We start from the raw sequence: 23,116 nt of genomic DNA on the forward strand, positions 1-23,116 counted from the left end.
GCAATTCATTTGCATTCATTTGCAGTTGCATCATTAATCAAATCCCCGATTTGTTTATAGTCATTTGTTAACTCAATAATTCTATATTTATAATATTCATTTTTTGCTGACTTTATAACCTTATTCAAGAGATTTCTAAAACGTTTGTATTCAAGAATTCCTGTAGGGTCATTCGAGGAGTTACGAATAAGTCTTTTCTTCATTGCATCTCTGTGTTTTATTGAGTTTCAAATTCCCTCAGTAATCCATAGTTTTCTCTTATGGTTTTTGCTCGATATAACAATGGTCCCTGTGTTGTTATCAATATATTTTCTCAGATTTTCTATGAACAATGTATATGCCACTTCCACATCGGTATCGGTTTTCATTTTCTAAATCTCTTTTTCAAATTAACACAGTTTATTTTATTTAACTTAACCTGCTCGTTAGGAATTGAGCGCGCGGTAACCGGTAAATTGATACTCAAAATAGTAGAATAATGATCAGTTAGCGAACTTCGAATCACCGCTGATATCATCTGGTGTTTGATTTTGTTTAAATTTTTAACGAAAATGTGGTCGATACATGTGGAAGAACTGGCGGTTACCCTTGTAGGTTTGTTTATACATACACTGAATAAACCCATTCACTACCATAATATTCAAGTAATTTTCAACAGAGAGCTTAGTCTCATCCAATATATCTATATTAAAATCTCCAACCATTATTTCAACTTCACTGTTCAACCCGAAATTTAACAACATATTTTTCCATCTCATGCAGAAAGCCATCCAACCTTGTAGGTGGCGGTCTATAAACACCAGTAATGCCAAAACGTACATCAGATAACATTTATTTCAGTTAATTCAATCACATTTGATGAAGCATTAAAGGACTTTCTAATATAAATTATACAGCCGTCATTTCTATTGATCTTAGAATTGTAGTAGAATATATAGAAATCAGGTAATCGAAATCTATCCACGTTATTAAGTTGAAAAGTTTCGGACAAAACCAATACATCTACCTCATCAAGATTCATCGCGTGCAAATATACCAACAGTTCGTCAAAATTATTATGGAGACTACGAATATTCAAATGAACAATTTTCAATCCATTTGGACCTTCAAAAATCATACGTACCTCTATCAAATCATCAATTTCTCTCGCGTCCAGCCCGCTGAACTCTCCAAGCTCATCACTAAAATCTAAAAAAGCAGAAATTTTGCTGAATAGTACGTCGGCAGCGTCACCGCATCACTCCAAATTATTTATCTTTAATAGATACGGAAACACCGAAATCCAGTTAACCAAGCAGAGACCACCTCAACCATCACGAGTTCCATTTTTCACCCCTTGAAGGAACTACTAAGGAGGGAGGAGTTACATATCCCTGGCACGTGTCGAGCTCCCTATAATGCTGACCAGTCATCTACAAGGAGCATCCGGTGGAATCTTTTTGTCTACGTTTTCATTTCGGATGTTAATTATAAATTACATTCAGTTATCAATGAGTTAGTCTTGACTTGATCCACGAGACGTGAAAATGTTGTACGAATAACTCGTAATTCTCATTCCTGTATAAAATATCAATAAAGTAGTTTTTTTAAAACTCTTTGGCTCACCCCTAAATCATAATTCCCGCCCCAAGCATAAACCGGCACTGATCGGATATGAAAACGATGAATAGAATGTGTTTATTGTGTACGAATCCAGGGTAGAGTAATTGTTGAGGTATGTAATCAGGTTTTTACAACAATGCCCTAGAGGACTTTCAAATAATCCAAAGGCTATTTGGAAAAATTATATTGAATGCAAGAAAAGCCTGCAGTGCTGAACTATTATTTTCAAGTTCTGAAAACTGAACATCTGACAGTAAGATATACATATTCAACTCATCGTGTACCAAACTATGCTGATCGCAATTATTTCAAAAGACAAAAATATGCCGTTCTTGAGCAAAAGTCTTGATGGAATTTTCCTTCATTCTTTTAATGAGGAAAAATTGTGAAACCCACGAGTGTGCCTCAGGTTCCACAGTTCCAGATCTGTGGATCCAAATCAAATATTCATACTTGAAGCTTTCAGTATGGTTTTCAATGTAGAATCATGTGTTTTAGAAGGGAAATAGTTTATATGAATACATTTTGTTTTCTGAGAATCTGAATGAAACTACATTAGTATTATAATTCTTTTAATTCAACAATATTACAACTTGAAGATGAAACAATTTGATATATATGTATATGACCAGAACTTACCAAACCAGTTTTCTGTTTTCTGAAGTAGCTTGAAATACTTTGAAGCATTGCAATTTCCCAATATGGGAATAAAAGAAAATTTTCAAAATTTCAAATAAAAATCTTGAAATACCAACAAACTGCACGAGTCAATCAAAAAATGACGGATCAAACAAAAAGCCGAAGAGATTTTATTCAATATTATAATTTGTATTGGATTCATAGTGCTAAATTCGAATTTTTCAGGTTAGGTTTGTATTTTTACATTTTGTTATTGCCTGCACTGAGTATTTGTATGTCAGAATTAAGTCGAAATGCAGCATGATTTGGTTTGGAGATTTCAAATTATACAAGTGAAATGTTGTGTACAAATTTTGGAATGTCAGAAAATCGAGTAAACTGCACGAAGGAATTATAATAGTTTCAAAAAGCATAAATTTTTCATCTACCTAAAAAGAAAACAAAGATTTCAGGTCAGTCAACCGTCTTTCAGGCTCTTAATTTGTACAAGAATACTGTTTATCAAGCTAAATTTAAAATTATTCACAAATACTTATTCTCCCTTAAAGTATATACAATGTGTTACATCACTTCATTTCGAATAAAAAAATGTTTGTCCCTGGGTGAGAATTAAACTTCGATTTGATTTGAATATATTTCAATTAAAAAATTAGTGTCCAGCAGAATCTAGTATTCGAATTTCCTTCTACATTTCTCCAGATTCTTACTTCTGGAACAAAATCTTCATTGAAGAATATGATCAGTTTTATTTTGAGCTGAATATTTTCGAATTTTCTGTTCTCGTTTAGCATTTGGATTCATTTCTGAAAATATTTTGGAAACTAGTTTCATCCAGGAATGCAAAAATAACAATTCAGCATTTCATACTGTCCTCATCGAATGAGGACTATTCAACCTAATCTATTTATCACATAAATTTTTGCCAATCTTATGGTCTATAGAGTTCGAAGACTCTATATCACTGGGAGATATTGAAAATTACAAGCCAAGTTCTTAAAAACTATTGTATCTTCTGTTGTTGAATCTGATCATAATTATTTTTCAGCATTGCACCATCCTGACAGAAGCGCGACTTGGACTTAAGTTAGACGTCGCACATTCATCATTATACAAATAATACTTTCAACAAGATCACGATCAACCTTCCAAAAGTTGTGAAAGCAGCATTTTGAGGCTATCAAGTCCTTGTAGAAATCCACCATCTGGACCGTGATGTATGGCGTTGGGTAAAGGTTTATAATCATTTGTTACAAATGAGGTGTGCGCAAAGTCTATCATTCTGACATCCACATTTGCTGGTTCTGGAACTGATTGTCGAAGAGTGCTAACAGATGCCAAGGAACTATTTCTGCTCTTAACACGAGGTCGTTTGGTGTAGTTACTGCGTGAACAATTAGGGGCTAAGGCATCTTCATCTTCTATATCCAGATTCCTGAATTGAAGGTTACTACTAAAAAAAGGACCAATATTAGTTCCTCAATACAAGAAACTAGTTTTCCCATGAATTAACCCTCTAATGCCCAAGTTTTTTTTTCTTTTTTAAAATTATTTCCGTAAAGTTTCAAATTAGCTTATGTATAATCTACATCTTTTTTTCGCAAATAGTTAACTGATTTACATTAACACCTGTACTCACAAATGAACCTATACTGAAGGCGGACATGGACAGTTGAACTGAACTGCTCACAGGGAATAATTTTGTATCCACTTATATGCCACCAGTCTCAAGGCGGACTTGGGTATTAGAGGGTTAATTATGAATAATTATGAATAATAATTCAACAATTTAAAATCATATTGGGAACTATGTCATCGTGACGTAGCTATATTCAAATATGAGATACCTTTCGTTGAATAAGAGGCTTTTTTTACTTTTTCGATTTATTGCTTTCAAACAATCCTTTAGATTTCATAGGTGAATGAAATAAAGGCCGTTTCTACGATATAAACGGGTTCAGATTTTTATTCATTTATTTATTGACATGAGCATTGCTCACTACAATTTACGGTACAAGCCATTCGAAAGAAATTAATAACAACTAACAATGAAAAACTAGAATGAAGCAAAATGAATAACAAGGAAAGAATTATGAGGATCAATCCACAACTGTGGCAACAGTAATTAACGAAATATACGGAGTACATCACAACACTAATACAATATAAGGCCCCATATCACCAAGAATATAAACCGATATAGAACGTAACATGCGTTAAACCGTTAAAGAAAGAAAATCGATGATTTATTTCGATTACGCATCATAATTTCAGTTAAAATTGTGTATCTGTGCGATTTCTTTACTCTCCTCACTTCACTTCTTACGACCGTTTTCAAAAATCCTATCTATCCATTGTTTCAGTTACTGAAGATAGAAAATGCAAGTGATTTCGTTTCTATGATCTATCTGTAGATATATTTTAGAATGGTTACCAATGGTTACTAATAATCGTCAGTAAGTGAAACGATGGATGGATAGGTTTATTGAAAACGGCCGTTAGACAAAGCAGATGTCAATATTCAAAAAAGTTTTCAACACCCTGTATTTTGGAGAGGTATCATTTCTCGACACACGTTTATATGACTCAGTAGGGCTTATTTTTGACGTAGAATATGTGGTTGAAATTTATTTGTTAAGATCTGGAACAACCTGTATAACGCGTTAGAAATGCATTTTTAACATATAAAGTCACACTTTTTACTCATTTACGTTTTGAAACGTTTTACCTTTCGCAACCAGTTACGCAAAGTGAAATATTTCGAAACTGATTTCATCATCAGTTACGAAATATTTTAATAACGATACTTGCTTTCATAGTAACGGATTGAAATAATTGAATAATTTTTCCGTCACTAGATGATTTTGAAGTAATCTGCGAGAGAAGCTTTAAAGACGTTTTTGGTAATTTGGTAATTTTAATTCATTGCAACATCCTATTCAAAATTAGAAAAAATATTAGGCGATTTACCGGTTACTTGTGGTTATGTCATCTGAAGTTACTGTTGTCAAAGATTATAGAGTTAGGTTATATATAACCTATAATCTTTAATCGATTTCAAGCGAATAACCTGGTCATCATTGGTAATTACCAACAATAACCAACTGCATTAAGCGCTTTTGGTCATTATTGGTTATAATATCGTGACGTCATGAACTAGCCCTTCAACGTCATCATTTTGAACCGCAGATAACCGGAGATAACCATACTCGAGAGCTGGGTTAAACTGGGGGAAACAGCGAAAAACCATCCGAATCAAGAACTCAGGAGACTAGTGGACTACGACCCAGAGGAAGACAAAAGGAGAATGCGAATTTACCGAAGGAGACCAAGAGATCAATTAAAAAGAGATTAAAATAACAAAAGAAACTTATTGAAAAATTCAATAAAGTGTTAATCCAATAGAGGATAAACACATAAATCCCAGCACGATAGTGTGCGAGAAGAAAACCGGCCAAGAGATGAACGGTTTATAGGCAAATGCCCGGAACCAAAATTCAAGAAGCAGTTGAGGGTTTTTAGTGGGTCTCGAGCTCAGGAGAGTGAGAAACCCCACACTGTTTCCCCTCCAGGGGAGGGTGGTTCGTCTGTCGCAGATTTTCCCCCTGCTACACCAAAAAAAAAAAAGAGCATACTCTGAGGAACTGAAAGTACATTTGTGAACGCTTCGGGTAATCAGAGCTTACTCACAGTAAGTTTGTGAACGCAACCGAGGGGAAGTGATTTAACGTCATATCCTACGTCACTAGTTTTTACTGCAAATAACCCAGCTCGCGATCAGCGTTATAAGCGGTGGCCATAGATAACCTATAGATGCGCAACTCTCTGTCTGAATTTGTTTCCTTATAGAGCGACATCTATCGAGTTTTTTCCTTTTTCGCCGGCATGATTTTGGCAGCATTGCTACCAGAATTACAGATGGCTACTGAACTGCCAACGCATTTAGTTCAAATTTCAATACATCAAGATTGAAATTTCGGTCGCGTACCATCACAAATTTATGCCGAAAATAATTTAATTTCCGACATAAATTAGTAATGATGCGCAGAAGATTTGAAACTCGCCAAAAAAATTTCAATTTGTAGATTTGGTAACATCTGATTGGAAAAATTAATCTATAGGAATAAAAGAAGATAATACCTCCTCATATTGGGCTTGAAACTCCTCAACATCTACTTGCCCCCTGAGTTCTTCCCCAATTTTGAATTGGGTTATTAAAAGGAGTTATTTTGGCGAGGATATTTAGAGTTGAGCGATGAAAAATAGTATTAAATGTTCAGGAGGGTCTCACCAATTTTTTGTTGGCTTCATTTAGCCTGAATTACTTCCAAGCAATCCGAACATTTATTATAATATCATTCATCGTTTTTCTGGCTAAATATCCCGCCACATACGGTTTCCTCGAATCATTTTTTACATTTTTACGTCAAAAGTTTTGACTTCCATCATATTGTTGTTGTTTTCATTCTTTTTCTTCTTTCTCAATCAAAGTTGCTGCTATTAAATAGAAAAAACTCGATAGATGGCACTACTTCTGCCCGAACAAAACTTAGAATATTCTATGTTCTAAGGAACAAAATCATTTCAAGGGAGTTAACCCCACCTGGCGGTGACAAGGGATTGTTTGTTTGTCAAATGTATGACACGATTGAACGAAAAACGTTATCGAGAAAATCGCATTTTTTATTTATATTGTGTTCAAAGTGCTATTCTATATAGTTCTATTCCTGGTGTAATATATTTTTAAGAACGAGTTCATGGATTTTACGGAATATGGAAAGAAATAAACCATGAACCAATGGAAAGCAAGCAATGATTTCTTGGAGGCACTGTATGTTGGCCGGCAAAATATACCATTCGTTCATCAAAGAGAAGAATATTGATCTCCATCAGTGTACATCATGAAGAACCTAATTCTAGGTGTAAAAAAAAAACATCAGCTGCTTTAGAACCCATCGCAGTTTTTTTGAACACGATTCCAGAAATAGTTCCGAATTTATATCAAGTTTCACCAGTATAACAGAACGGACCAGAAAATGTTCATATTAATGCATGTGCAGAAGAGTCTTTTTTCACATAACTTGTGCGAATACCATTGTGCATAAGTATGAATAAATTATTCAAGTATCTATGGTTCAGAACTAAAATATTCCTCATTTCGCGAAGGTTTCCTCTTTTCAGCAGAAACGTTGGAAGAATAAAAAATATCATGGCTTTTCATGGTATTGTATCCAAAGATTAGATCTTTGATTGAATCCAGTGTTCATTAGGAATGGATGGTCTCTAATATTCTTTTCGTATCTCAAAATGAGAGCTTTTCAATCTATCATTAGTTAGTTTAGAAATACATTCCATCGAAATATCGGGCATTGTCTTCATGATGAAGAAAACTTGTTGCGATTCCATTTTATAGCGAATCCAACTACCGATGAGGGCGCTGCGACTTGTCAACAAACATGGCGGCAAATGAATAATCACCGTGAAAACTCTATTGTGAAAGCAATGTTTTCGTAGATTTTATTCGATTATCGAGATATTTGTGAAGGTAGTGAATGATTATGGGGTTATTGATTGTGCTCGAGTTCCTCCAAAACTTTCCTGAACATGTTGGTGTCGCTTGATGAAGATTATACAAGAACTTATATCCAGAAAATTTCATTCTATCATCTCACTTACATGAATAATGTAGTTTGTGGAAATAAATGAATGTAAATATTTGAGATAATTTATTTGGATGAAAACATATTATGCAGTTCAAAATTCCAACACAGAAATTATTTTACAGCAATTACAACCAACTTAACAAGACCGCCTGAAAATTGATTCTACAGTTGTAATTTCATTAACGAAATTTGAAATTCTTGTCGAACGGTTTAATTATTGATCACTTTCAACTGCTTGCGAAATTCCAAGTCAAATCACCACTTTTCATTTGAAATGTTCCCACCATATCATTTCTTGAAGATTGCAAGTCCAGTAAGCATGTACAACTTCAGTTATGTCAGAAATTTAATCTCATATATGTACTTTCTTCTGCTCAGGTTTCTCGCACTATCAAAATCATGGAAATGAATATTCACATTGGCTTTCTTAATCGTCAACACTAGAAAATTCATCTAGAACAAAGATATCTCCTAACCTAAAATTATAGTGAAAATTGGTAAATAGTTTCTCAACTGAATGACACTGATATAAATACTCACTCAATTTTTTCAATACCCATTTTCCTAGACATCCAAAAAATTTTCTGAATATATTTCACTGGTAACCGAATATGTAATGAAAATATCTAACCCAAACAAGTTAAACTCTATTTATTACTCACTTTCTAGGTTAGTGATTTGGCCGCTAGGCGGCGTTTAGATTTTTGGGTTCGCCAATAAACGCGTTCGGCATTGACATCGGATCCGTCTGATGCACGTATTACCGTTCGATAATTACATCTGGATGTAGGGGAGGTAAATCTGTTTCGTGTTCGACATCTGAAGTATCCGGATGAAATCTTTTTGCTCGGCCAATAGAGATGGAGGGAAAAGACTAATCGGTTATTGTTAGGTTAGGTATTACTAGAATTCATTGAACTTTAGTTCAATGCTAGAATTGAAATTTAATGAAACAATCATAGACTAATACTTTTGCCGAACGCGTTTAATAAGAGGAAACAGTCTCAACTATAAGTACTGAGTTGGGGTTATTATTGATTTTTTTTTTTGACGAGTACGATCAATCATTCTACATAAGCGATCTTATTTTTGCGATTCATACTGGTAATTCATAAAGTTGTTCCTGACGGTAGAGGAGGGTATAACTACAAATTACCGCTAGTAACATAACCGGTAACACGCTAAAAATCACCTATAGGTGATTATTTATAGCATATATAGCATATATTTATAGCATTATTTTTCGTAATGAGCGAAATGCGAAAAATCGCCTTTTGTGTGAAACACGTTGGGAAACACTCTTTTTCGCATTTCGCTCATTACGAAAAATAATGCTTTTTCCAACTGGTTACACAAATAACTATTATGAGCTCGTTTGGAATTATAATTAATCTTTATATGAATTCAGCCACTAATTAGAATTACCTTGCGGATTTTTACCTCCTGAGGGGATTTGAAAAGCAATGCACATATTATTTCTGAGCCACGAGAACAAAAAATGGTCAGAATTTTGAGCATCTCTTTTTGGACCAATTTTTCTATTGATTCCTTAGATTTTATTCATGATAATTGAAATAATTTATGAGTTTGTGATGATTGAAACGAGTTATCGAAGTATTATTTCATGAATATCTCAATTGGTCAGTTTTAGACATATGACTAGAGGGACATTTTCACTGGTTTTTAGGAGTAGAAAATCATATTTCGATAAAAAAATATGGAACTCCCATGATAGTCCGGGAGTTGGTGTCATTTTTTCATCAGTCATTTATCCCCAACTCGAATGTGATTAATTAGAGGGTTACTCTATTACTGTACTCGAACAAAAGTGGACTAACGTTGGACAAACGATATTTTCATCGTTTTCGCAATTTGGATGAGCTGCTTAGAAAATGCACCGAAAAAACCTATTTTCCATCTCTCAAACGGTACCTGGACAAACGATAAAAAATAAGTGGACAATCATGGACCAACGATGGACAAATGACCCTGAAATTTTGGTTTAAAAATTTTCATTTGGGGGTGCCAACCTCACACTTTCCAAAAGTTGCATAGATGAATTTCTTTTTTTTCATTGCTATATACCGTTACCGGGAATTAATCTACAAAAAGACATAAAAAAAAGAACAGACTTATAATTTCTTGGGGCTAATCGCGACTGTGTGCCCTCCTGTGACTGACGAGACCCAACCGTGACCTATAGATCCTTCCATACTCCGGGCATGGTCTTTATTGTCTTTAGTAATTTGTAAATAATCACCTCTCTCCAGACCGTATCGTAGGCAGCGGACAGGTCCACAAATACGGCAGATGTTTTAAGTCTTTCTTGGAAACCAGCCTCTATGAAAGTTGTTAAAGCTAGAACATGGTTGTAGCAACTTCTGTTGGGCCGGAAACCTGCGTTCGTACTAGTGCACGTGCACCCTGGGTAACGCTAAATGAGCTAGAGCGACTCGGCAGCTGTACATACAGGGTGGGTCTCTGACTCGTACAAATATTTTAACAGTACATTCTTGAGGTAAAAAAAAATTTTTTTCCTATATCATTCGATTCGGCCCTGATGAAAAGATATAGCCATTTTAAGTTTTCATAATGGACTGTGCCATTCCTGGAAAAAAAACCTTCAGAATAACTAACAAAATCTGTAACACTACACATCTGTGGATCTTTTAATAGGAGTGGTATTCAGCCAAAGTACCCAATTTTTCAAATTACTCGAACATGGCGCATTATACGGGAAAATATAAAGAATCTTTCATTTTACAAAACATTCAAATATTCTTTAGATGGCGTCCAAGAGTTGAGTTCTTTGAATTTTTGGTATTTTTATGGTACGTAATGGTTATAATGAGAAAACTGGAAGACGTAAGTGTGTTCTAAAAAGATTAATCAAATAAATGAAAAACTATATTCCGAAATTTATTTAATTCGATAAAACCGTTTATGAGATAGAACTAAAAAATAACATTTGTTTATGGTTTTTCAACAGCCAATTACTCGGTTCAAGAACCGAGCCGATTCGAAAAAAATGGTAAAGAAAAAAGTGTTTCTTTTGACCCCACGAATCTACTGTTAAAATATTTGTATGAGTCAAAGATTCAGCCTCTATAGTCGTTTGTATCAGATTTTCGCAATTTGTGGTTTTCGAGTTGGCCGTATTGGTTAATTCCTAGAACAAAAAAGGTTTGTCGATTCCAAGTCTCGGTTAACCCCTTTCGAGACGGACTTATTTTCAGGAGTCTTGCCTCACAGAGCTGCCGCACGTTCTAGACGCTTATTGATAATACCTAGACATGTTACGACAAGAACTGCTTTTAGTCACTATATATGAGTACGCATCCGTGCGTTTGCCGTATTTCAATGCTCTTTCTAGGCATATGGATATATGCGTTTCCTGCGTATATCTCAGTAATCGATTTGCTTACTGTAAGCTACTGTAAGAAAGTAGCTTTCTAATCAATTCGAAGTGTAACTGAAAATAGAAAGAAATAATGAGAATAGTTCATAGAAAAACTTACATCTGTTTACTCCTGTATGGGGGAGTTGGTTCAACGTCTGATGTTTCTTCATTCGAACTTCCGTCGTTACAGTTTCCGGATGAGGAATACTCATCGCTACTGCTGTTTGAATACATCATCCAACTATCAACAGACACGGGGCTGGAAGTTCGGATAGGGGGCACTGGTGGAGTATCTAAGAATACCGTTTCTTCGGAAATTAAAAAATTACCTGGAAAGAATATCGAAAAATGAAATATCCTTCGAAAAACATATACATATTCACGAATAATTGTACAGGCTTCCAGGGCATATGCAGGATATTTTGGTGAGTCTGAATCAGTGTTCGAAAAATGTCCTAACTATATTCGTTCAAGCGGTTCAAGAGATACAGGATGTTTTATGTAGTTTGTCAAAAACTTTCAATCAGCATAACTCTTGAACCCCTCCATGAATCTTCATGAAAATTTCAGGGAATGAGTATGGGCCTGTGCCAAATATTTTCACATAATGACTTGTGGATAGAGCAAGTCCGGAATGAGAAAATTATATTCTTTATTCCACTTCTTGTAAAACACTCTGTACATCAAATTTGCGAATAGCGAAATTTTTCTCAGAATCTACAATAAATGCTCTTTCGAACAAGCCCATTGGGTCAATGGCACACTTCGCATCATCATATTATGAACCATTGAACATTTGGAATTTTCAATTAAGAGTAAACACGGACCTGTGAAACTCCGAATAATGCGTCAATTCATATTGAATTCGATTGAAATTCTCAGTAATATGACTTAAAGCAGCGTTTCTAAACCTGTGGGGCGCGCCCCCCTAGGATGGTGCTAGCATACCAAAGAGAAAAATATTATTTGAAAAAATTAATAACTGACTGGAATCAGACACACACATACAAAAGGAAATACATTTCGACGTCTTATTTACACTTTCGCAAAGAAATTCTTTTATACCCCTTTCCCCATCAATCTTCGTATGTGATTTCTCGAAGTTCCCTATTTCTTTTTGACACTTGCCAGCTCTTATATTGAATGTGCTGCAGCTTTCATTAGCCTTTCTTTTTCTGGTCCATTATTTATCTTCACACAAGCAGCTTGAATCGATTTGTAGCTTCAGATATCATTTATTTTCAATCTTATGTGAAAGATAATAGAAGAAATTAGTTTACTCTGAATTCAACCCATTTCAAAATCTAATTATCACCCTTCCCCCCCACCCGTAAATCCCCCATCAATGTAATCAAATGTGTAACCCCTACATTCATGTATTGGATGGAACAAGATGCTCTTGAACCGCTTGAACGAATATAGTTAGGACATTTTTCGAACACTGATTCAGACTCACCAAAATCTCCTGCATCTGCTCTGAAAGCCTATACAATCATTTGTGAAACACCCTGTATATATATATATATATATATATTTTACAATTTCAGTTTCACTTACTAGATTTGATACACCTTGCAGCTCTATCTGCAAAACTCCTTTGATGTGAATCTTGGGACACTTCTTCTTGACTTGAGTTGAATTCAAGTGAGGAACTGCTTGTATCAGCATCATAATAACATGGGACTTCTCGGCTGTTATCTTCTGATGATCTGGTATCCAAATCATCCAAATGTTCAGGTACAAACGGAATGTCAACTTTGCCTTCATAAACTATCAATAAAGAACTGAAAATTGTAAATATTAATTAATAATCATAGCGAAGACTTTGCATAAAATTAGATGTTATAACCGTACATGAGTGAAGTTCTTGAATTGTTAATCTGTAACTCATATGAATTTGGATCAATTTCCAATGTAAAGTGAATTTTAAATATCGAACTCACCAAGAGTAGAACCTATAGGAACTCTGTTTTTCAATTATTCCTCGCAGCTGTTCTAGTTTTGCTATAACCTTTCTTATAACTGACACTCGTAAGCCGAAACCATTGTCGAAAAACGTGCAGAGGGCATCTTGAAAACCCTCCTCGTTCAACTCTCTTCCCCAATATTTGTCTCTTTTCATATATTTGTCATTGTTTGCTTGGTATACCTGAAAAACAATATCACCAATCTCAAATGAGCAATTACTTATGAATACAATATTTACAATTATTACATCGCAATCTTAAAGTGAGAATACAGAAAAAACTGAAACTCTGAGATCGGAGTGGCCATGAGCTGCAATAAAATCATTCAAATAATTCCAAGGAAACCTTCGCTATATTTTCAGGCTACTGGCAACGATGTTTTCAGAGGGACGAGAAATTAATACCCATGTATTAATTTTTACTTTCGTTTATTTATTTATGTTTTTACATCCAACATGCCAGACGCCCAACTACAGGTGTACATTATATTGTAATGCAATAAATATGATACATTCATATGATTCTCTAAATTTTTTACAATGACAAAAAAATATATCTACATTTCTAAGTTTATTGTAACTCCTGCACATTGATGTTAGTGGACAGTAAAAGTGGTGCTGAGAGTTGCGGAACATTGATGTGAAAAGTCGAATGGTATCTTGTAATCTAATACGGGGTACTTAGAAGTCGATGACACCAAAATGGGCGAGAGAATCTGACCATGAATTATTATCTCACAGATAAAGATAAAATCTGCAGTTTCTCATGGGATAATATTCGGGAAAATGCAAATTGAAGAAACTTTCCATGCAGCCCTTCAATGGGTGATATTATATACTTCGCCTAAGAGGGGTTCCATACTCAACTACAGTATGTCAGCTTACTCCTGCCCAAGGACTCATAATCAAAGGGGGTTACCTTAGATTCAAAGTTAGGTCATTATTCGCTTAACATTTCGAGATCTCTTTGCAACAAATAACAGTCTGAAAGAGTATCTGAAAATCTTCAGGTCATCAGCAAAAAGAAGTCTTTTGGAACATATTATATCACATAAATCATTGATGAATACGAGGAATAAAAGTGGTCCAAAAATAGACCCTTCGGGAACTCCAGATTTTCCAACGAAAAATATAGGCGCATATAGCAAGCGCCTATAAGTTCTACAGGAGCACTCAATCCTAAGTATCAGGAGACGGGATAACCAACAATCCGATATGGTAATTCAAATGATTTTTAGTCATTACACCAATGCAGTCGAATTAAATATTTAAACTATTATTAGGTGTTTTCACTTTAATGTAATCAATTTTTAATCGTCAGATGAAACGAATAATTTGGATCAATTAAAGTTGTGAGGCCGATGGACTTCGGTCGATGGCCATTAAAGAACAGTTATTATTATCATTATTAAAGTTGTATTACCTGCATTCCACATAGTCTTACTCCTAGAGTAGCCGAAGTGCTGGCTGCACATTTAGCCATTTGTTTAGACCTTTTTTCAGCCGAAGCATCGTCTCCATGTTGTCGGGTGCCCATTTTGAGATCAAGTATGCATGGATGAGTGAATTTTGAAGTTATATTCTCAAGCATCAAGAAGTATTGTTTATTTGTGTTGTCTGCATGGGAAATGCTTTTCAGAACATCTTTCGGATTTCCAGTGTGATGAACTTTCATTCTAAAAAAATCATTATTGATAATAATTATTCGTATCTAATTGATGATGCTCATTTGTAGAAAACATAATAATGCTGGTAGTAGTAGAACATGCTGCACCCATAATAAATGCTTATATTTTTAATACTTCTCGGTGGCAGCCCCGGATCTACGGTTTTTTTCCATCAGGCTAAAAAGTATGATGGCGCGCCCCCCCTCATGGAGTTCAGATGAATATGTAATAAAGAAAAATTATAATCGAATAAAGAGTGGCTTATTTGGATATGACAGTGAAAATAAGTGCAAATAATGTGCGTTCAAAAAAATTTGTCATAAACTAGACTGTGGAATTTTAAACGTCGATATATTGTGTCTAAACGTAATTCTTAGCTTGTGCTTTATTATTTTCCGGGTTATCAGCAAATTATGAGGATGGTTTTTAAGGACGTGTAAACAGTTTTTACTATTGCATCCTACTTAAAAATTGGGGAGAAAATAGAAGGAGAGTGGAAATATTAAATGTTCCAACGACATATTATCAATCTTTCCCACGTACCTACTGTTTTGCGATGTGTTGGTGAAACAGGTATGTTCAAGCAAAAAAGGAAGTGGTCGACCAAAGAAGAAAACCCCAGAGTTATTCAGCAATAATGAAAATATGATGGCAGAAGCTCAACAAACCTCTGTTCCGGTTTTATCTCAAGTGGCTGGAGTATCCGTTGGCATATGCCACACGATTTTGAATAAACGACATCAATTCGTTTCCATTGAGATTGACTTAGAACATAGATACATGGAATGGAAAATAAACATTCCAAAGACTGGAGTGAGATAGTTGCTTAGTGTCGTCAATCACAAATGAGACATTTGTTTCGGAGATCAGGGTCACATCAATTTTCCCTACGAATATATAGGAAGTTAGGAAGTATATAAATTTTTCAATATAATGCCACTGCCTTAGTGTCGCGCTAGACAGAGAAACATTCATTTGTAGCACTGAATGTTCATTCCATGTATCTATGTTCTAAGGCGAAGAACGAGGAAGGTCGTAAAATTTTATGGGATTCTTATGGCCGGTTGCTGTTGAGGCTCGCCAGTGGGTACGCGCCTTATGAGGGCTGTAAAATCAACAGCTGTTCTTTTTATTTTCTATTGGGCTCTGTTGCCAAATCGTAAACTAGAAACGAAGCGATTTAAATTTTAAAACCTCATATTCAAAGAATGATTCTGAATAGTTTCCGCGGTGTATTTGAAAAATTCATGAATGAAATTCATAATTATTGAGTTTAAACTTGAATAACCCAAATTGAGGAGATTTCCCCATTATGCTAAGTCGAGTAAAAGTGAGATATTAGATTTTTTTTTAGTGAATATATTCTCCTTGAGATTCTATTCAAGACCTATATAACCCTAGATTCTGTCGGGCAAGAATTCATCCTCATCACATTCTACCTCGCTTTCAAAAAAATTATGTTCAGTCGGGTGAGATATTTGAATTTTTTAGTGAATATATTCTTCTAACGGTGCTCTTCAAGAATCATAAGATGCCTGATTTTGTTCACAAACCGATATAATCTTTAAATACTATAAATATTGGAAACATTTTATGACATGCAAACAGTTGAACATCTTCTTATAAATTCATCATACTCCTTTCTCAACTTCTTTTCAGTTTAATCTACCGTCGTGCCATCTTTATCGCTACAAACATCTCTTCGAAGTAAAAAAAATCATGCCATATACAGAGAAAACGGAATACGTCCCGGAAAACGACGTCAATCCGGCACATGGTGATCTCTCAATTCATTTCTGACCAGAATATCAAAATTTGGTTCAAGTAAAAGTGTCTTGATTTTCAAGACATTGACAGTTTTGTGGGATTCATCGAAATTATCACCCCATTCATTGTTTTCAGTACCACGGCTACAAATGTTGATGTTTTGTTTTTTTTTTCTGATCAAATATTAAGGATAAATCAGCCTATTCAACATGATCAAAGATTATCCCAAGGTTACTATGGTGTGCTCAGAAAAAAAATTTACTTTACTATTTTTTTTCTCAAATTTTTTCACCCTAATTTAATCATTCTACCCAATTATACCCAACTATTCCGGCATGTTACGCCAAAAGTTGGCGCAATTCTCAAAGTATTCGATACAACAACATTTGGGTGGAAAAATTTGAGAAAAAAAATATTGCGAGTAAATTTTTTTTTGAGAACACCTTGGGATAATCTTCGATCGTGTTGAATAGGCTGATTCACCCTTAATATACGATTACAAAAAAAAAACAACAAAACATCAACATTTGTAGCCGTGGTACTGAAAATAATCAACGAAGTGATGATTTCGACGAATTCCACAAAACTGTCAATATCTCGAAAACCAAGACACTTACTAGAACCAAATTTTGATATTCCCGTCAGAAATAAATTGAGCTAACGCCATGTGCCGGATTGACGTCGGTTTCCCGGACACCCTGTATATGGAATTTAAAACAAAAAAGCCTAAGCACACAAGTTTCTTTTGGAAGTAACCTTTTTCATACTGATTATTGGTTATGAATAATTCCCTCACATAATCGTCGTCCCTCATATTTAAAATGGATACATAACCAGACAGCATTATGAACCTGAATACCACGTTGAAGTTGAACAAAAATGACCATAGCAGCATAATTCGTGTCTTGACAGGTTTGAAAAACTAAATTTTGTTTTCATATAATCCGTTCAGTATGACCACGAATCGAATATTTTTAACAAGGTGAGGGCATTATTTTATTGTAACCAGTCCGGCCCTTGCGATCGGACCTTTCGAGAACCAGGGCGGTCGCTTCCTTCTGGAAGAATCGCGAAAGGTTCGCGAAGGTACCTGAATGTTTCCGGCGCCTTTATAAGCCCAGCGGAGGAGCAGGTAGGCAAGCACAGTACGGTTATAGTTCACAGTGCAAGCGACTAGTGGAAATAAATACGAGTGGAAATAAATAGTAGTGACATAGTAAGTTTGTGTGTTATAAGTGTGAATAAATAATTTCAATTAGTTGGACGTTTTAATAAAGCGAAGAAAACGTTACATTATTTTGAGGGGCGGATATTTGAAATCCTATTATTATTTATAACTCTGACGCGGCTTAAAATTAATTTTGAAATATAACGAACATTACCATATCAATATTTAAGTAATATTCAATATACTGAAGAATTGAGGAATCTGATAAAAAATGTTTCAGGCACTGGGGACGAGAGAAAATATGAGGGAATGATTTTTATGGCATGAGGTCAGTTATAATTTTTTTATTCGTATTAATTATATCTTATTTTCGGAGGTATTGACAGAAGAGTTGATTTCCTTCTAAATATAAATATAAGATAGATAATTAATACATAGGAATATATTTTAGGAGCGGGGAACTTATATTTCGGAATTTGATGGGAATTACTCATTTATATTTTTGAAATACTCAGTGAAGGTGTAATTTGCTAATATATAGTACATTCAAGAATGATTGACATCTCGGGTGGCTATGGAAAATTGAATTTAAGTTGGTAATAGCCAATTAGTTGAGATTTTGTGTTGCGGAATTTAGGTTGGTATTTTGAATCAACAGTGATCTATATGTGAATCTATGCACTGACCGACCATAATGTGAATTTTGTACTGCTTTTCGTGTTCTTAATTTGATCGTACAAATTGAAAAAATAATTGTAACAATTTTGGATGCTGATTAATATGCTCTGAATTTCTTTACAAATACTATTCTAGGTTATATTTAATATATTCCAGTTCTGTGATTAAAACTGTAGAAATTATTGAATATCTTTTGTGTCCAGACGGAGCTTAATATCTGATGGTCACAAAAGATCTTCAATAACTTCTATAGTTTCAATCACAGAATTTGAATATATATTTATAACCTAGAAAGGTTTTTGAAAAGAAGAAATATTCGAATTCAGAGCATATTAATCAGCATTCAATTGACACAATTATATTTCCAATTAGTTCCATTGAATTAAGGAGATAAGCAACAGTAAAAATTCAAATTATCTTTAGTCGGAACATAGATCCACATATAAAAGGTATATAGATCATTGTTTACTCTCAATACCAACCTGAATTCCACAACAGAAAATCTCAACTTATGGGCTATTACTAACGGCCGTTTTCAATAACCCTATCTATCCATCGTTTCACTTACTGACGATTACCATTGGTATCCATTCTGAAATATATCTACAGATAGATCATAGAAACGAAATATCATGCATTTTATATCTTCAGTAACTGAAACAATGGATAGATAGGATTATTGAAAACGGCCGTAAAACTCTGGTGTATTCACTGATTCGATTTTGTTTTAAATTTCGTGGGGATATGGGATCAGTTTAGTTTTTCCCACTGTAGGTAGCGCTGTTTAGAATTTGACAGAGCATTGTCAATTGATATTTGAAAATAATTTCAATATTTTCCTACGACTTATACGAATATGTTGTATTTATAAACGAATTGGTGTGTAAATTTGTATAACTTTCGAGAAAGGGTATAGAACATTAATTTATTCAACATGTCGTTAGGTAAGTTCAGTTTTCTGTATGAACAATCAAGAACTACAGCTAATAATTCGGTGTTGTTGGAATTTGAGGCAGAACCAAATCAGATGAACGAACATTCGGGACGGATATAGCCAAGTTTTATGGCAACTTCAGCAATATTTCAAATTGAATTGTGAACATGTATCGAGAATCAGAAATACATCAATCTATTCGAGTCTGTTCTTTAAATATTCTGCACGAGTAGATACAGTGAAAATTCCCTTTCTGTCAACTGTGTTTTATTAAAATCATATTGAATAACCCCATTTTCTTGAAGAAGAATAGTAAATACTCCTTCGAACCCTTATTCTATAGTGTTGAAATATTGAGAGATTTGTTTTCATAACGAAAATTAAACTGTAAATCACAAAATCCTGCTGACAAAATGGGCCAATTCATTTTTTTCCACTCGTTGATCGATATTCGATATCAACGCAAAACAAAATAAAACTAGGGAGTATCATTGGACTTCCTTTGGTAGAACAAGGATAGACCGAAACAAATGACATGGTGGCGCCGCCACGAAACTGATCCCATATCCCCGATTTTCTAAAATGTTGATGCTTGCAAAAAGTGACAAGTGCACACACTAGTGTAGTGTTTTAGACATCTTAGCTATTACCAACCAATTCGATTTTCCATAGCTACCCGAGATATCAATCATTCTTGAATGGAATATATGAAGTAATTCATTAGTGATACAATAATAGAAGGCAGAAATAGAATTTCCTCCAAGATATTTGAATGCCTCTAAACTTATTCTATGATAATTTTCTATGATGAAAACATTTTGATAACTGAAATTTGAGATTGCTATTATTTGTTCGCTTGTGTTCTGAATTATTATAAATTAATGAAATTATCAAAATTCCAAATGCCCAATTCTACAAATAGAGAATATGCTAATATGATGTTTGTGTATGGTAGGTGTAAGGGCCGAAGTCGACCTAGACGAGGGAATATCGTCTGATATTTTCGAGAAGCAGAATTCCCAATGACAAAACATTTCCTGCAGGATTTAGTAGTATAGCGCAATAAGAAAGGCTGCCAGATAGTAAGAAGGACCGTCATAGAAGTCTGGAAAGAGGTGATGAAGTACTCCAGCTAATTCATTCCACTCAGGAATTACCTTACCCAAACAGATGGATAGGTCGGGGACGACTCATTTCATGGCCTGCTCGATCTCCAGATATTAAAACAATATTCATAATGGGAAAAATTAAAGGGAATGAATTATGCTGAAGACAACCAGTCAGAAGATACTTCAAATGAGGATTAATGAGTCCGTCCCTGGAACATTATTGAAATAACTTATATATTTCTGACTCGATCCCAGAATGTGTCAATAACCTCCAAAGTTTCAATAAATTTCGTCGATAAGTTTGGCTTTGATTATGGTCTCAGTTTTTCCATGAATTCATAAAATTACATTGCAGCTTTCTGGGAGAAGCAGAATTCATTTTTTTTTTAGTCAGTTCAGCAAGTCCTTTTCGATCTCTGATAACAGTATGTACAGTTACTCCCCGGATACCTCGCCGGATACCCAGTGTACTCAATTGTCGTACCCAATAATCGAGAATACGAGGACTGAAAATCATATGCAGTGGGGCAACGTTAGACTGTAAAATGAGAAAATGTAGGAACCCACAGAACATGCATCGATTTCGAAAAAAACTTTTTTCTACAAACGTGCGCGTTCAACCTTTTTCCCGCACGCATTCCAAGTTGCAAAGAGTCACTTTCCCAAAACGTGCGGGAAAAACGCCTGCTATTTCTTTCCCGCACGCATTTGCGTGCGGGAATGGATTAGCAGGGGTTTTTCCCGCACGCAAATATTATAGAGTAAATTAAATTCTATCATGTTTCTATGCATAGAACGTCAACGATGAGAAACCCATAGTAATGACAGGCAGAATTACGTCTGTCATTATATATGAATTAATCAACTGAGATATGATCTGTTTCGTGAAATGGATACATTCATATATTTCAAGCGCTTGTAGAAAAAATACTGTTCCTAACTCTTGCGGAAAGTGTCTTGCCCGCACTCAACTGCTTACCCGAACTCTGCTTCGCATCGTTCGGGCAACGGCAGTTTCGTGCGGGCAATTATCACTTTCCGCACTTGATAGGAAAATATCTATTTTATCAGATTCTTCATATTCCCTATAAAAATGTTTACCCATTAGAAATCGTTGCTTCTTTCGAAATACGTCAATTTTTTCAAAAATATACAGGGTATCACAATAGTATCGGAATTGTTAGAATAACTTGGCGGGAGAGCATTTTAGAGAAAAAATTTTCGAACAAAAGTTGCAGGATTTTTCTCTGGCTATCAGATGGGGATTATGGTTTTGACCATGACCTTGATATTCAAAGTCAATTCAAGGTCTATTGCGTTTTTTTCATTGGAAACCTCGTACTTTGGACAAAATGAAAATAGCGAGAAATTTCGAAATATGACCTCAATTTATGCCTTCCTTCTAACCTTGAAGCCCCCGCAACTTGATACAAGCAAAAGTAATGGATCGGCACAAAAAATACATAACATTGCTGAAGAAAATATAACCCAAAAAAGTTTCAAGGTGTTTTCTTCACTATGCCATGATGAATTCGGCCTTGGCGCTGACCTTGAAAGCCTTTTATTCAATGAGATCCTATGATTTTGGAAATCGAATATTCGTTTCATTTATTTTTGGGGTAAGAAGAAATATGTTCCTTTTAGAAGAGCGCTTTCTATCGTGAAGTGACCTTGATGATCGAGGAATGAGTTAAAGATCACATAGGATAGCCAACATGAAACTGACATATACTTCTGAAGTTCTGAAATGCTTTCCTGGCAGGTTATTCTGCCTCTTCAGCACATTTGGCACATAAAAGTGCCAGACGGATATAACGATCGTCATTTCTGTTACTATCATGGCCCATCCCTGAAAGTTTTAGAAGTATTTATCGTTCATTTGTAATTCTTTGAAACGAAGGTTAGTAAAAGTAATAGTTTATTTTCCTGTCAAAGTATATAAATAAACATAATATTGATGCTCAATTAGTTCTAATCAATCATCATCAACCTCGTCAATTTTTACTGCAGGTGAAGGGTTTGAACAGCTATTTCCGTTGCAGAATATGAATAATATAAAATGGTCGAAAATATTTATTTTTGTGAGAGCTCAACTTACTTCTAAGGTTGGTTTCTTCGAATTGTTGGTATTCTTGTGTCAATGAAGAAACTGGAAGAAATTGGTGAAATTTTGTGTTCGGAGAAGATTCATCACATCAATGAAAAACTCTATTCCGAAAATTACTCCAAATTTTTTTTTGGTTTTTTGACGATAACTCGATCAATTTTCGAGGTATGGAATCGGTCTTTGGACCATTTTGTAGAGAATTTTTGAAGCTATGATCTCCCGTAAAGGAAATTTTTTTAAAGAACTCCACTTTCAAAATTATTATCTTCAAATGCATAGGAAAAGCCAACTTTTACTGTAACATGCAAACTTCAAAGGTTCATAACTCAGTAATTTTTGATGCTACATAAAACAAACGAAAACCGTTTTATAGTAAATTGAAAATATTTCATTTTTGCATTCTTGCTAAGTTCTCATAT

At 34.7% G+C, this 23,116-nt stretch overlaps 1 protein-coding gene across 4 annotated transcripts in view; it reads right to left on the minus strand.

The window, feature by feature from the left end:
• Positions 1–2,160: 2,160 nt before the first annotated feature.
• Positions 2,161–23,116, minus strand: part of LOC123312772 (inositol hexakisphosphate kinase 2) — a 53,667-nt gene continuing 32,711 nt past the window's right edge. For 3 of the 4 annotated variants that reach the window (XM_044897254.1, XM_044897253.1, XM_044897256.1), the window contains 5 exons: positions 14,691–14,943; positions 13,245–13,450; positions 12,859–13,085; positions 11,420–11,630; positions 2,161–3,691 (listed from right to left, as the gene is read on the minus strand). In XM_044897254.1, the coding sequence (XP_044753189.1) occupies positions 3,379–3,691; positions 11,420–11,630; positions 12,859–13,085; positions 13,245–13,450; positions 14,691–14,943 (1,210 nt within the window). In that variant the 3' untranslated portion in view covers positions 2,161–3,378. The remainder of the gene's footprint in view (positions 3,692–11,419; positions 11,631–12,858; positions 13,086–13,244; positions 13,451–14,690; positions 14,944–23,116) is intronic. The other variant, XM_044897255.1, reaches the window with a different exon arrangement.

The sequence above is a fragment of the Coccinella septempunctata genome, chromosome 5, assembly GCF_907165205.1.
Source record: "Coccinella septempunctata chromosome 5, icCocSept1.1, whole genome shotgun sequence".
Taxonomy (NCBI): domain Eukaryota; kingdom Metazoa; phylum Arthropoda; class Insecta; order Coleoptera; family Coccinellidae; genus Coccinella; species Coccinella septempunctata.